The following is a 14,523-nucleotide window of genomic DNA, read 5'->3' as shown; positions in this document are numbered from 1 at the left end:
ACAAATTTGATAGAAAAGCAGTTCAATACGCAGTAATGTTATGTTGTAATTACTGTATTTACGAATTTAGCACCAAAATATCATGATATATTGAAAACATTGACTACAAAAATGGCTTGGATAATCCAGAAACTTGGATAAGCGAGGCTTGGGTAAGTGAGACTCTACTGTATTTATTTGAGAAAGAGAGAGAGGTTGTGTGCTAGCTAGTAGGGGTGTGTAAAAATATAGTTACTCCTCTTAAGTAATAACCAAAGTGTTAAATTTGTGCATATGAACCAATATTAGAAGCATGTAGGCAAAGGGGGGGGGGGGGTTAAATCGAAACACTCACTAATCATTTTCGTTAAGATTCTGTAATGTTCGGATGTCTCCCAAAGTCAGTTTAATTTTTAGTATAAGCATTAAGCAACTTTGGCCAAAAGGCAATTGCTAATGTTTTAAATTAAGACCTTTTTGCCAATTGCCATAAGGAAGGACTACTGGGAGTGGGACAAGCAGAGTTGAGTGGGAGACTGAGAAGACAGCATTCTGGGAAATGTAGTTTGTGAAGGTGACGCCCCCTGTACCAGAGAATTCAAAAAGCTCTTCCCTACATTTCCTAAGATGTAGTGCTCAACTTCAGAAACTTCCAGTGAGGGCTGCAGTATCCAGCCATTCAAAGTGAGTCTAATAATTTTAATAATAATAAATAAAAGTATTGAATCTGCAAAGGGAACTTAAATAAGTAATAGTGTAAATCTGTCCTAAGTTGAAGTTATGTGGTTAACTGTGTGTCATATAGACAGACAGACATTCAAGGGAATTGCTGTTGTGGTTTTTGGGGAATAAATGTTTTTGTCTAAACTTTTAAAAATTCTCAAAAATCTGCAGATGTGTGAATCTTTTTGAAATTTCCAAGGATTGATGCCCTGGTTATCTTGTGAATTATTGGTAAAATTCAAGTAGATATCTCTTGTAGTTTCTTTTTAAAAAATATTGTTTGTAAAAAAATTAATAATTTCCCAAACATTAGTTGATGAGTGTAATGTTGTGAAATTTGGTGGGCTAACAGTGAAAAATGTGTGGTACAACTATTGGTAGCTCCAGTGGCTACCAATAAGTTTTTGGGCCCAATTAAGGCTATAAAGCCTTAAACAGTTCAGGACCTACCTATCTCTGCTATCGCCTCCTCCCCTATGAACCTACACGGGCCTTAAGATCATCTGAGGAGACTCTTCCCTCGCTCCCACCCCTGTCTCAGGTGTGGCTGGTGGGGACGAGGGAGAGAACCTTCTCGGTGGTAGATCAGGTTAGCACCATCACTGTCCATCTTTCGCAGCTAATTGAAGACATGGATGTTCCGGAGTGCGTTTGAATAAATAGCCCATTTGACTTGGTATCTTCTCTATGTTTACAAATCTTAATGGCACCTTATCTTGCTCCTTACTCTGCATGCTACAGCACTTTAAGTGAAATTGTTCCCTTGTTCCTTTTACTCATTCTGATTTTATCTCTGGATCTGGTGTAATGATGTATTAGTCACCCTCTGCTGTGCAGAACAATTTGATGTTGCATTGTTTTAAATCTCATTGTAGATACCAAGTCAAGTTTTAGTGTATTATGTGTATTGTATGCTATGTTGTCATATTTTTCATTGTAAGCTGCCCCGAATCCCCTTGGGGAAATCGTGGTGGGGTATAAATAAAGTTGTTGTTGTTGTTGTTGTTGTTGTTGTTATTATTATTATTATTATTATCACAATTGTAGCAAGTTTCATCACAATATCTCTAAAAATGAGAGAGAAATGAGCCCTTGAAATTTCCCCACTTTCTCAATATTTTAAAAAGTAACAAAATTTTGATAATCTTGTTACAGTGATGACATTTTTACTTACTATATTTTATAAATATTTAGATATGAAATGCCAGCACCCCTAGATTTGAAATGACCCTTAAAACTTTTTTTAATCAATTGCACATGCCTACTAGCTAGTTCCATAATCTGTCTCAGTGCCACAGCTGCTTACGATTGCTTTTTGAAAATTCCAATCTTTTTCTTCTGAATTATATCATAAAATTTTCTTATATTCTTTCTTATTATCTTTCTTATCTTCTTTCTTCCTTATAGTCCCTTTTCTATTTTACTAATTTTGCTAAGGAGGTGTGGGTGGGCATGCATTGGGGGGGGGGGCTGTGAGTTTTAAAAAACATTTTTTGTGTTTGTTTAAATATTATCCTTTTTCACTTTAACTTGAATGAGTGTGGGAAAGGTTTAGGGAAGGGAGGGATAGCCTGTCTCCCTTTAATCCACACGGGGAGAATATTATTTTAATTTCAATTCCTCCCCAGCCCTAACTTCCAGGGGATACTTCTTTTTTAAAAAAGACATTTAATTTGTAGAAAATAAAAATTTCCTAAAAATCAGTGAATGACCCAAACTTTCTGAAACTTGGCAGGACCTGCAGTGATAAATGTGTCCTCCAAGTATGGCTATTTTCATCCGGATAGCCATAAAAATTATGGATCCGCCAATGGGCCAGATCTTCCAAGAATGTAAACGGAATTTCTTACTGCCAGATCACGGAACAGTATTTTCCCCCTCCCAATTTTGGGAATTTCCCAGTAAACAGAATGGGGTGCAGCTAAATATGAAACTGACACAGTTATTTGGTATCTCATACACCCCTATTGGTTTTATTCTTTATATCTTAGGCATAAATCCTCTTTTTATTTTAAACAGATTATAGACAAGAAATTAACAGAATCAATGATAGTATGCTTGCTTAGTCAATCCTTTATTTAGTTTACCACTGAATTCTGAAACATATCCAATATCCTATAGATTCATTCCAGGAAGAGGAAAGTGAGGGATGAGAAGCTTATTTTACCTTATAAAAAGGAGGAAGAAAGGGAGAGATGGGGGGGGGGGGGAGAGGAATGCAGCAACACTTTTAAGATTTAAAAAAAGACCTATCATAAAGGTGCTGCTACATTCCTTCTTTTTACTCTCCCTGTCCCTTGGTTATTTTGCACCACCAGAGTCTTAACATATCCACTTCTTTGAAGATTACTTTACCTTCTTTTTCTTCAGTGCATGTGAGAGAAAGAGACAGAAACTTGTTTCATCAGCCAGACATTGTTCATGCCTTCTTCAGAACTGATGAACCTTTTACTCTATGTTGAGGCTGTGATTTTTAATCTCTCCCAGTGTTGGTAATAAAGTTGAAATAATGTTGAAATGTTATGTGGGGGTTTGTAGGTAGATCTAAAGATCATACATCCCCCTTAAATAATGGAAATATCTATGCTTTGAGTGGAAACTGAAACATATCCACCATGTCTTTGAGATGCTTTTTCAAGGCTGAAATGATTTTTCTCAGATCTGCCAACAATAGATGTGCCAAAAACATCAATTTAGATGGTTTATAATTTACATAGGTGTGAAGTAAACAAAGAGGCAATGTTTTTGCTAAAGGCTAAAAGACAAGAAAGCAAGAAATGTGAAAGTACGAGGGTTATCCAGATAAAAGTGTTTGAAACCCCCCCCCCTAAGATTTCCGCCTGGCTTGCATCCTGAACCAGGCTGGTTTCCCTTCCCTCAGCTGTCAAATGGTGAGCTCAGCTTTCCGATCGCTCTTCCTCGATCGCTCTTTTGTTTTGCAGATGCTTGCAAAGAAGGTGCTCTTTTAAGGTTTTTCAAGAAGCACACCTTTCCTGTCCCAAAAAACCTTCCTTGCAAGCATCTGCAAAACAAAAGAGCGATCGGAAAGCTGAGCTCACCATTTGACAGCTGAGCGAAGGGAAACCAGCCTGGTTCAGGACGCAAGCTAGGTGGAAATCTTGGGGGGGGGGGGCTTTTCAAACACTTTTATCACTATGATAGCTACCTAGATTTCAGTGGGGACTATGGTGAAAACTAGTATTTGGGTCTGGCTTTCAACTGAATATGGTAAATGTTTTCTCCTATACTTCGTTTATTTTTAATTCCAAAACGTACTGAACTTTCTGGATAGCCCTCGTATATGACGTCTACTGTAAGAATTGCCCTATGAAGGCTCAGGAAATGCTTTGCAGTAGTGTTGATACCTATACCTGACACTTGCATTTTGTCTATTGATGGATTTGGGAGATTTCTTAAATTGTTACTTTATGCTTTCAGATTAACTTTTTGAAGACAGAAATGGAGAGAAAAAGCAAAATGATCAGGGATCTTCAAAATGAGGTAAGATGTTAATCAGTTGTCGACATTTTGAGAAGTATCTCTTATATTGGTACGTTATTGTTGTTTACTGTCAAGTTATCTTCGACTTGTGTTGAGCCCATGAATGAAAGACTTCTTGGTCATTCAGTCACAGCCTTGGTCATGTCTTGCAAACTCAGGGCCATAGCTTCCTTGATAGAGTAAATCTATCTATAATGTGGTCTTTTTTCTTCTGCCTTCCAATTTACCAAACTTTAACTTTTCTAGTTAGGTATTTCATATGTGTCTACAATAGAATAGCCTCAACACAATACGTGGTCAGTCCCAAAAGCAATGAGAATGATTTATTTTTTTCTATTGAATGTACATGCAATTATAGTTTATTCCCTTCAAAATAGGTTCCTTGTGATTGAAGTTTCAGCATTGCTGCCACTTTTCATAGCAGTGGAGGAAATCTTCACTTGAGAGGTTGTTCAAAGCCATTGTTATAGCTGCCTGAATGTTTTCAACTTCCCCAAAGTGCTGCCCTTTTAGGTGGGTTTTGAGCTTGGGGAAGTCAGGGCTGTGCAGTGGGTGGGGAAGGATTCAGAATAGTCTTCACATGAGCCACATTGTTCTCCGTTTTTGAAGTTGAAGGACACTACTCCAGTCTCCTTGCATTTTCACCCATTACAACAACTACTACACAAATTTACTACACACTTTGCTAATGTACCGACTACTACAAAAGTGGGAACTCAACTGAGCATGGTTGAGTTTCCCCTGGGTTCCCCCTCCACTTGCCTCAACCCTCACTTTTCTTTTCTGGCCCTTCTGCACTGCACAAAAAAAAAATCATTCTCATTATTTTGGGGACAGAATATGTATATGCTTGCATTTGTTTTTGTGAAAATTCAGAAAGTAATTGTTCTGCATATTTAGGCTATTTTACTAAATTGTGGGATTAAAAGGGGAATGAATTATAATTTAAAATGTTGTTAATTCAGTTAGAATATGTTTAATATGCATATTTCAAGTGCATCATGGGATCAGAAGATGATTTTTCCCCAGTCTCCCCCCCCCCAATTTCTCCACACTTCTTAATACAGTTCATTGATGGCTCAGTAGAACTTCATCTATGATTTTTTTTTTAAGTGTGTAGAAATAGGGGTGGGGAGTGCATGGGATGAAGTCCCAGGACACATCTCCCATGAAGTAATGATGAGAATAGGGATAATTACCGAAGGGACTATACACCACATTCAATCTTCTCTTGAAATTTAAAAGGCAGCATTTGACAGACAGTATAGCAGTAATTTAATTATGTTTACATAATTAATACACAATATTAGCTATTATTTCCAGGGCCAATTTTAGGTGTTAGGTTAATTTGCCTAATGACTTACTTCATGCAGGGCCATTGCAAGCAGGTAGACCATAGGATGGAAGAGGGGCCACCATGTAGCCATGCCTAGACCTCTCCTTCTCAGCAGGCACCACTTCGTTGCTGGCTGGGAAGCAAGAAAGCAACAGCCTAGCAGTTCAAAGCACAGGGCGCAGGATAAGTGAAGGTGTGTGTTGGGGTGGTGGTGGTTAACTCAAGTGTTGCTCATGGCTGGGCAAGACAGTTGCCTTTCAAGCCATAACTATGCTTACATCCTACTATGTAGTGGGACTTCATTGTTCCACTGTTCCGTTGACTGTTCAACTAGTTTTTAAATTTTATCAGAACTTTGGGATTTGGTTGTTGACATGATTCCTAGATCCAAGTGAAGTTGGAATATGTGCAATAACAACTAGAATGGCTCTTAGATCATGATTTCAGATTGTGTGGTTTTTAATAATTGGTTTTAATGTTTATATGTTTAATTTTTCTGTTTTTAGTGCATATGCCTATTTTATTCTGTACTTGTTTTATGTGGCATTGAATTATTGCCTATTGTAAGGCCACTCTGAGCCCCCTTCAGGGTGAGAAGGGTGGGGTATAAACACAGTAAATAAATAAATCCAGAAATTGGAGTGCCTATACCATTGGACATCAGGAATCATATCTAGGGGTCCCTTCGGGAACTCAGGAGGTGCATGGTGGAGGTGGCCTTGGAGTTGCTGTAAGAATGTGCTCCTTCACTGAACCTCCATACATTTAAGAGGCACATGGAGTCACTTTCCTGACATCTCATAGAATCTGCCAGCAGGCCTGGATAACAAACTCATTGATCAACAGGCCATATGATACAAGAGACAGTGATCCAGGTTAAAACCATTTCTTTCCATGCGATAATGTTGTTCTGCCTCAAACCTTGTATGATACAAGAGTGATCCAGGTTAAAACCATTTCTTTCCATGGGTCCCATGGCATGGGATAATATTGTTCTGCATCAAGCCCCATATGATACAAGAGACTGCTGATGGTTGGGCAATGAAACGGGACGGGAAACTTTGATGGTTCCCATCCCACCTGTTTTTCAGTTGAAACCATGGGAATAAAGCACTATAAGAAGAGCTCTGAATATAATTGCTGGCCTGTGTTTAGAGTTCCCCCTTTCAGAACATTTCTGCCTCTTTTCAACCCCAAAATATGTGATAAGCTGCATGCCTCTCCATGCTTGAAAAGAGGCTGAAGTATCCTAGGAGGGGAAAATTTCTCAATGTGATGAAGTAGATTGCTGGGTTCCCTCCTTTCAAGACACTTATGCCTTTTTTCAACCAAGGAGGGTTATGCATGACAGCTGGAAGTAGTTTAACTCATGTGATGAGCTCAGTGCTTTTCCAAGCCTGAAAAGAGGCTGAAGTGTCCTATGATTGGGGAATTTCTCAATGTGATAAGGTGGTTCATGGACAACAAGTTGAACATGAGCCAACAGTGTGAAGTAGCAGTTTTAAAAGCCTTGTTTTCTGCTGTTCTGTAGACTAGTACACGGAGCAATGGGTTCAAATCACAGGAAAGGAGATTTCACCTAAACATTAGGAAGAACATCCTGACCATGAGGGCTGTTCAACAGTTGAACTCTCTATCCTGGATTGTGGTGGTAGCTTCTCCCTTGGAGGCTTTTAAACAGAATGTTTTGATTATGCTTTTCCTGCAGGGCAGAGGGTTGGACTAGATGGCCCATATGGTCTCTTCCAACTCTATGATTCTATGAACGACAGCTCAGTGCCTATGGTCAATGGGAGAGCCACTGTTCAATAATGAAACAAATGCCTTCCATGAAGAAATATTGAAGCCCAGCTTTTTTATTACCCTGTTAAATAGTTCTTGTGGAACAAAGCAGAACCCTCTTCAGTGCACTGAATGTCTTTCAAATCTATGACCTAACATTTCATTTCTTAATTACATTTTTATACAGCTTTTTCTTTGCAGAGTGCATGGCTCTCCTGCTCCCCACTTTAGCTTTATAACAACCCTGTGACATAGGTCATTCTGTGAGAAAGTAACAGGCCCAAGGTCATGCAGTGAGTTTCATGGCTCAGTCGGGGTTCACAAAAAGGATTACAATGAAGCTCATAGAACTGAATTTATAACCTGAACACCGGGGAAGCAAAAATCCAGAATGTACAATTGTACACACATTTGCATTATGTTTGTTACCTTGAATTGTCATGTAAAGGTAACAAGAAGAAATAAAGCCAATTTATTTTCCCTTGAAATAGTATTCACTTAATTCTAGGACATTTTGGGGTCTGTAACTCTGACTGTTGAAAAGCATTTGATCCTAGGCAGCTTAAAAAGCTTTGATCTTTTGTGACATGCTATATTATATAGCAGCTTGGCTGAATCATTTGTTACCCACCAGCTCCTATGAGACAATTTCATTTTCCACCTGCATTCTTACCAACCTCTTTGGGAGGGAATGTTGCTTAAATGTCTCTTGAGGAGTCATACAAAATCTATGCTCTTTTTACACAAAAAATTTAAAAGACGCATAAAAAGAAAAAATGAAATGGGAGCTTATGGCTGTTTTGGGACTGGCCGCATCAGTTCAATTGAATACTCAGTGCCCGCCTAATGAATTTTGATGAATGTTATTCTTTAGATGAGATTAAAGCTTAGCAGTATTTTCATCAGTGTGTTTCACCAAGCAAAAATGCAAAACATATCCCTTTATTGTTAACATTCCTGTTGCTTCAATGCAAAGTTTGATCAGGGCTCTCTGTAAACTGTATTTTTTCCAAGACCCAGTGAGGCATATACAGGTCAGGTGTAACTGTTCACAAGGGATCAAAATTTTACTTTCTCTATAATGATATGGTTACCAAACAGTATTCTTGAAACTTCGGTAAGTTTCAGAGTCCATTAAGGCAAGCTCCTGAGCGTCAGTGGCTGGTAGGCATTGGGTACATTAGGACAATTACAATATTTCTTAATAATGAATTATACATTCAGGCCTTTGAACAAGGCACAAAGCAAACCAGAAGTGTTTTGAACCAGGTCAACTACATTTGAACAACTTAGGATATTGAATGTCATGGTGTGATTTATTATCTCAGTCAACAGAAGATCCATCTTGTAGCTCTTAACTGAAGAAGATACCTGAAAGAGTAAAACATTTTAGAATGAAGTAATGGTATAGTTGCTATAAAATACTAGCTGGAAATTCATCCTGACTAAAAAAGTAAACATCCCTGGTCTTTGTGTTTCAGTAGCAGGAAAGAGATCTGATAGTAGAAAAAGGCTCCTGCTTAGAGAGGGTTAAATGTCTGGGTGAGTAGCAAGGTGTGCAGGATATAAATTAAAGGCAGGCAACTATGGGGGAATTCCATGCCAGTTTTCTGCCCCAAATGCCCACTATGGGCTAGATAGATTGGCAAAATGGCCTAAAATGAAGAAACGAAATAAAAGTAGAGGTGCAACAACCATCATTCATGTGGAGTGAAATAATTGTATGAGTTGCTAGAAAGGAAATAGAGACAATCAAAGAAAAACCTATATCAGTGGTTCTCAACCTGTGTGTCCCCAGGTGTTTGGGCCTACAACTCTCAGAAATCCCAGCCAGTTTATCAGCTGTTAGGATTTCTGGGAGTTGCAAGCCAAAACCTCTGGGGACCCACGGGTTGAGAACCACTGGCCTACTTGATAGAATACTTAATAGGTCAGGAAACAACAGACAGGAGATTATTATTTATCTCCAAGAAGTTGTCATATACCTGTAGCAAGATCCTTTCAGATTTCTCGCTCTTAGTGTTATCACCAGTCCTGTGAAACATGTGACTATGTAGCTTGGTATGCCCCTATTATGCTTTTTTGCTTCCTGATGATCAGGGATGGGGCCAGGAGCCATGGTGGCACAACAGGTTAAACTCTTGTTCTGACTGAACTGCTGACCTAAAGGTTGGTGGCTTGAATACGCGAGATGGAGTGAGCTCCCATTTGTCAGCTCTAGCTTCCCATGTGGGTACATGAGAGAAGCCTCCCAGCAGGATGGCAACACATCCGGGTGTCCCCTGGGCAACATCTCTGTAGACAGATGACTCTGTCACACCAGAAATGACTTGCAGTGTGTTCGCTTCTGACATGATTTAAAAAAGGGGGTGGGGACATTGAAACTGTTCTACGTTCCCTGAATTGATTGTAAATTATGGCCAGAATTTATGGGGAGGGTGAATAACTCAAAAGAAAAATGGCTTCAAAATGCCAAGATGGCAATGCAGTGTGCTTGTTCTTGTAGCTGGGGATATTTTTGCAAACATTTATTTATATTTAAAGGGGCTGATGATTAGGTTCTGCTCTGAGTCAAGAATACCCTTGGACCTTATAAGAAAACAGCAAAGTATCCTTGACATATTGAATGAATGGTTTTGAACTTCTAGTTGAATTTAATGAGACTGAGGCTTACATCTCCTCTGTGGCAAGACTTCTGCTCTCCTGCCCACTCCATTATGTGTAATGAGTTTTTTTCTCCAATATTCTAAAAACAAATCCTTTGCTCTATTTCCTTATGTTGTCCAATAATATCTCTGAAGTTGCTTGCTGAAAGGAATTGCTCTCCTACCAGTGAAAGCACAAGACATCACAAACATGTGGGATTAACTATGGGCAACATTATTATATGTTACCAATCAAATATCTGTGTAATGTACAAACATAATAAATGGGCATGAACATAAACTTGGACTTGCCGTTAAACTTGAACTTGAACTTACACTTGACTTTGTTAAACGATACAATTGATGCCTTGACCCTTCAAGGCCAACTTCTCCCCCAACAAATGGGGCAGCATCACACTCCCCGAACGCAACCCCTTGTTGTGCCTGATGGGACAATCTGGTAATCAAGTGTACATCTCCACACATAATTATATACAAAGAAACATACTCTACACATATACTACCTACTTACAACCCCCTTACCCAATTTGCCGTGTAATAAACAATGTAGAGTAGGCGGAAAAAACCCCAGCGTTGTAGGGAGAAAAAATTCCTACCCGGCCCCCATAGGCGACCCTCTAAAGTACACTGGTCAAGGGCGGGTGGGTAGGTCAGCCTCCAAAATGGAATGGCTTGGGTGGGGAAACCTTACCTAGCTGGCCCTGCCCAAAAGTAGTCCTGGTAGGGACTATTTGCCTCTCCCTTCACTGGGAGGGAGCAAAGCGCTTCCCCGCCCCCATGCTGGGGGCTGGAAAGGGAATTTTCTATCCTCTTTCAGTAGAGTAATTTAGCATGCATTTTTTTTCCTTTCAACTAGAATTGCACCTATTTCCTTTAAAATTGTTTTGAATGCATGTATGAATAATAGTTTTTTGAGAACAAAGATTATATTTCCATATAATGTAAACGCTTTACTATAGTAACAGAGATATTGGGTTTATAGAATCACAGAGTTGGAAGAGACTACAAGAGTCATTGAGTCCAACTCTCTCCCATGCAGGAACACACAATCAAAGCACTCCTGACAAATGGCCATCTAGCCTTTGTTTTAAAACCTCCAGAGAAGGAGACTCTACCTACACTCTGAAGCAGCATATTCCATGGCTGAACAGTTCTAACTATCAGGAATTTTTCCCTAATACTTAGGTGAAATTTATTTTTCTGCAGCTAAATCCATATCTCCCTTTCCTAGTCTCTAGAGCAGCATAAAACAAATCCCCCCCTCAGTATTCTTTATCTCTCTATTTTGCCTTTTGTATGTGTACAGACATATTCCCAATCTTGAATGGTATTTATCTATAGAATGAAACATAACATGGATAGGAAGACAGGTACACGACATTGCCACACACATAGATGCCAACTGTGCTCATACATTTACTTAGAAAATGTCGTAACAGAACCTATTCATATCAACCATAATATTAGAGGCCATGCCTTGCTGTTCAGATTCCTATGATAGTGTCTTGCTCATGCCTCAATTGGGTGTGTCACTACAAATCACCAATATTGCATGCTTCATAATACAGGAACTGCTTTTACTCAAATTTGCTTCAAGCCACACCTTTCCTGAGATGTTCACTTGTCAGAGTTAGGTAACCAGTTGTTTCTTAGTGATTTGCAAAAGAGGATAAGGCCTGGTGGAGGATAGGGACTAAGTAGCCACTTCTCTCTTATTTGTGGTAGGTATAGTGAGGAGATATGAGTTTGGTGATAACCTTCTGGCACATATTTAATGAAGGATGGAATCTGGAATGGCCCTTGTGTATCAAGTGATCAGGGAAGTTTGCTGTCTTCAGAGTTGATCTTGGGTTTTGTCCTCACCAAGGGGTTATGCAGCTTGAGGGCTGACACTTTCTGGGCCTCCTTCCAGTTTAATAGCTGCCTGGGAGCAACTTCGTTTTAAAATGATTTCTTTTTGGAAGCTATGGTGATCTCACCCAGGAAAAAGAGGTCTAGGATGAACCACTGCCCCAGCTGCTTCCACATTAGGTTGCTCCCTCCATTATGTTTTGTATATCATTTAGAAACAATTAAATAGGCAATATAGTACAGTTATGCTTATTTCAACATGTATATTTTTGTATAGTCTCATTATTCCATTTGCTTGAATCAAAGTGTGGTAACTATTGACTTAAATGTACATTCCTAGAAAAAGAAGGCCAAGAAATAAATAATTCCAATAACACTGAATGGAAAAGAAACATTGTGAAATTAGTAGACAAAAAAAAAACCTTTGCTAGCTCACTTGCCCATGCTGTGTATTATGAAACATGAATGAGATAGAAGGAAGGAAACCATGCACATATTTATGCAAAATAAAGGTCTAGATGTCTTTGTTTTTAAAAGCTTTCTTGCCTAATATACAAGATGTTGTTGACATTCACCATGAGCTAGCAGATATGTGATTTTGAAGTCTATTATTCAAATTTGTATTATTAACTGTATATTCCTGAAAGGGCATTGACACAATTTAAACAGCCACATGATACCATCAGTAAAACTCTTAGGATATAAACACATCCTTGAAAATTCTTACAGAATATGTTAGATTTTGGATAGTACTTAATGCAGAAAGGGATTAACTGGAGACATGATTAGAATGTAACCATTTCATCTCTACTTTAGAATCTTATAATGTTTAGATAAATAAAAAATACAATGTGACATGATTATACCACATATTATCCTAATCCCCGTGGCCAAATGTGAAATGTTGTGTTTCTGCGCCTCTTGTAAGTTTTAGTGAATCTCCTATTTATGATTCTGATTTGGGAGATAACTAGAAATATTGTTGCTGAAGCCACTATTTCTTGAAATATAATGCATTCTAATTAGGAATGAGATTATGTGCATAATTCATCTTGTGTGCAAGAACAAACATTTTTCCTTCTTTTCAGGATATATAAAAGGTTTATAGATCAATTCATATAAACATCTTGGACAGGATAGGCTTTCTATTGTTGGAACCCATCGTCATGGATCCCACATGCTAAGATGAACTGTATGACTGCTGAGCACTAGTCCAAATGCTTGTGCACAGAACTATTCATAAAGCCATCTAATCTCCCTAGCACATAGATGTAGCCCGTATGTACACCAATGTCCATAATAGAAATAGATTGCTCATGCCAGGAGTACATTTGCACAGCTAAGGCCTAAGTACTAGCTGCACAAATTTCTTGAGTTATCACAGCTGATAATGTAGTAACACCTCATTTGGATTTCTGTAACATGCTCTATTTGTGGCTTTTCTTTGAAAGGTGTTTTGAAACTTCAGTTAGTACAGTATACACAATTGCCTTGTTGCAACAACCCCACTGGTTGTCTATTGCCAAGCAGAATCCAAAGTGCTTGTTGTGACTTTATTTGCTTCAAATCCAGATTAATCTTCCATATGAACCTGCCTGTATTTTGAGATCTTTTGAGGAGGTCTGGATCTCATTCCCATCACCCTCAAAGGTACAGATTCTAAATTAGTATCTGTACCTTTCTGGAGAATCCGTGTAATTTAAAACCCTAAATTTCCCAAAGGGCCCTTTTAAAAAAGTGTCTCTACTGGATTTTCAAACTATGAATGAAAAGAAAGGGGAAAGAAGATAAAGAAGAAAAGAAGAGGAAGAAACAGAAGGGATATTAAAGTGAGGTACAAATGAAAATGAATATATGCTAACCCTATTACCTAAAAGATATCGAGTTGACATCTGCACAACACATGTTCATGTGGAGCTAAAGCAATGAGCCTTGAATGACTGATAATTACCCACATGTTCTGAATAAGGAAAGAGATGTCAGAAGGACATAGGGATTGTCCACTCCATGGCATGTGTGCATCTACACTGTAGAATTCTTACAGTTAAACATTTAACTGTCATAACTCAATGCTATAGAATCATGAAAGTTATAGTTTTTTTTTATTAGATTTTTATTCAAGTTTTTCCACATATACATTCATTAAAAATTCTAAAATAGGAAAATAATAATGTGAGGGAAAAAGGGTACAGTGAGGGGGGAAAGGAGGGTAGGAAAGAGGAAGAGGAAAGGGAGAAAAAGAAGGAAAAAGAAAAGAAAAAAAGGGGGGAGGGGTAGAAAGAGATATAGATAGTAATAATAAATGTCCTTCCGCTTTCTATTCTTTGTGGGGTAATTTCCTTTCCATCTTCTTCTCTTTTTCAAACACTGGACTAGATTTAATTATTTTAAGTGTTCTCGGGTTCTCCTTTTGCATGTTTTTACTTTGACTTTTCCTTGTATTCTTCATATTTTTCCCAATTGGTTGGTTTTATTGCCTTTCCTCTATTTGCTCTCATTAAATATGTTAATTTGTCCATGTCATATATTTCATTCAGTTTCTCCAACCAATTTTGCTTAGTTGGTATGTCTCTTAGTTTCCAATATTTAGCAAAAGTCATTCTTGCAGCTGTTGTTGCATATGTAAATATTTTATCCTCATTTGAGTTCACTTTCATAATATCCTCTGTCAATCCAAGTAAATAA

The 14,523-nt window shown here is 38.3% G+C and overlaps 1 protein-coding gene across 3 annotated transcripts in view; it reads left to right on the top strand.

The window, feature by feature from the left end:
• luzp2 (leucine zipper protein 2) overlaps positions 1–14,523 on the top strand; it is a 535,247-nt gene that overhangs the window by 300,437 nt on the left and 220,287 nt on the right. For all 3 annotated transcript variants that reach the window (XM_062981375.1, XM_062981352.1, XM_062981287.1), the window contains exon 5: positions 4,141–4,203. In XM_062981375.1, coding sequence (XP_062837445.1) covers positions 4,141–4,203 — 63 coding nt within the window. The remainder of the gene's footprint in view (positions 1–4,140; positions 4,204–14,523) is intronic.

Source organism: Anolis carolinensis, chromosome 1 (assembly GCF_035594765.1).
Source record: "Anolis carolinensis isolate JA03-04 chromosome 1, rAnoCar3.1.pri, whole genome shotgun sequence".
Lineage (NCBI taxonomy): Eukaryota > Metazoa > Chordata > Lepidosauria > Squamata > Dactyloidae > Anolis > Anolis carolinensis.
The sequence above is the reverse complement of the archived record's forward strand: the minus strand, read 5'-3'. Positions and strand labels throughout refer to the sequence as shown.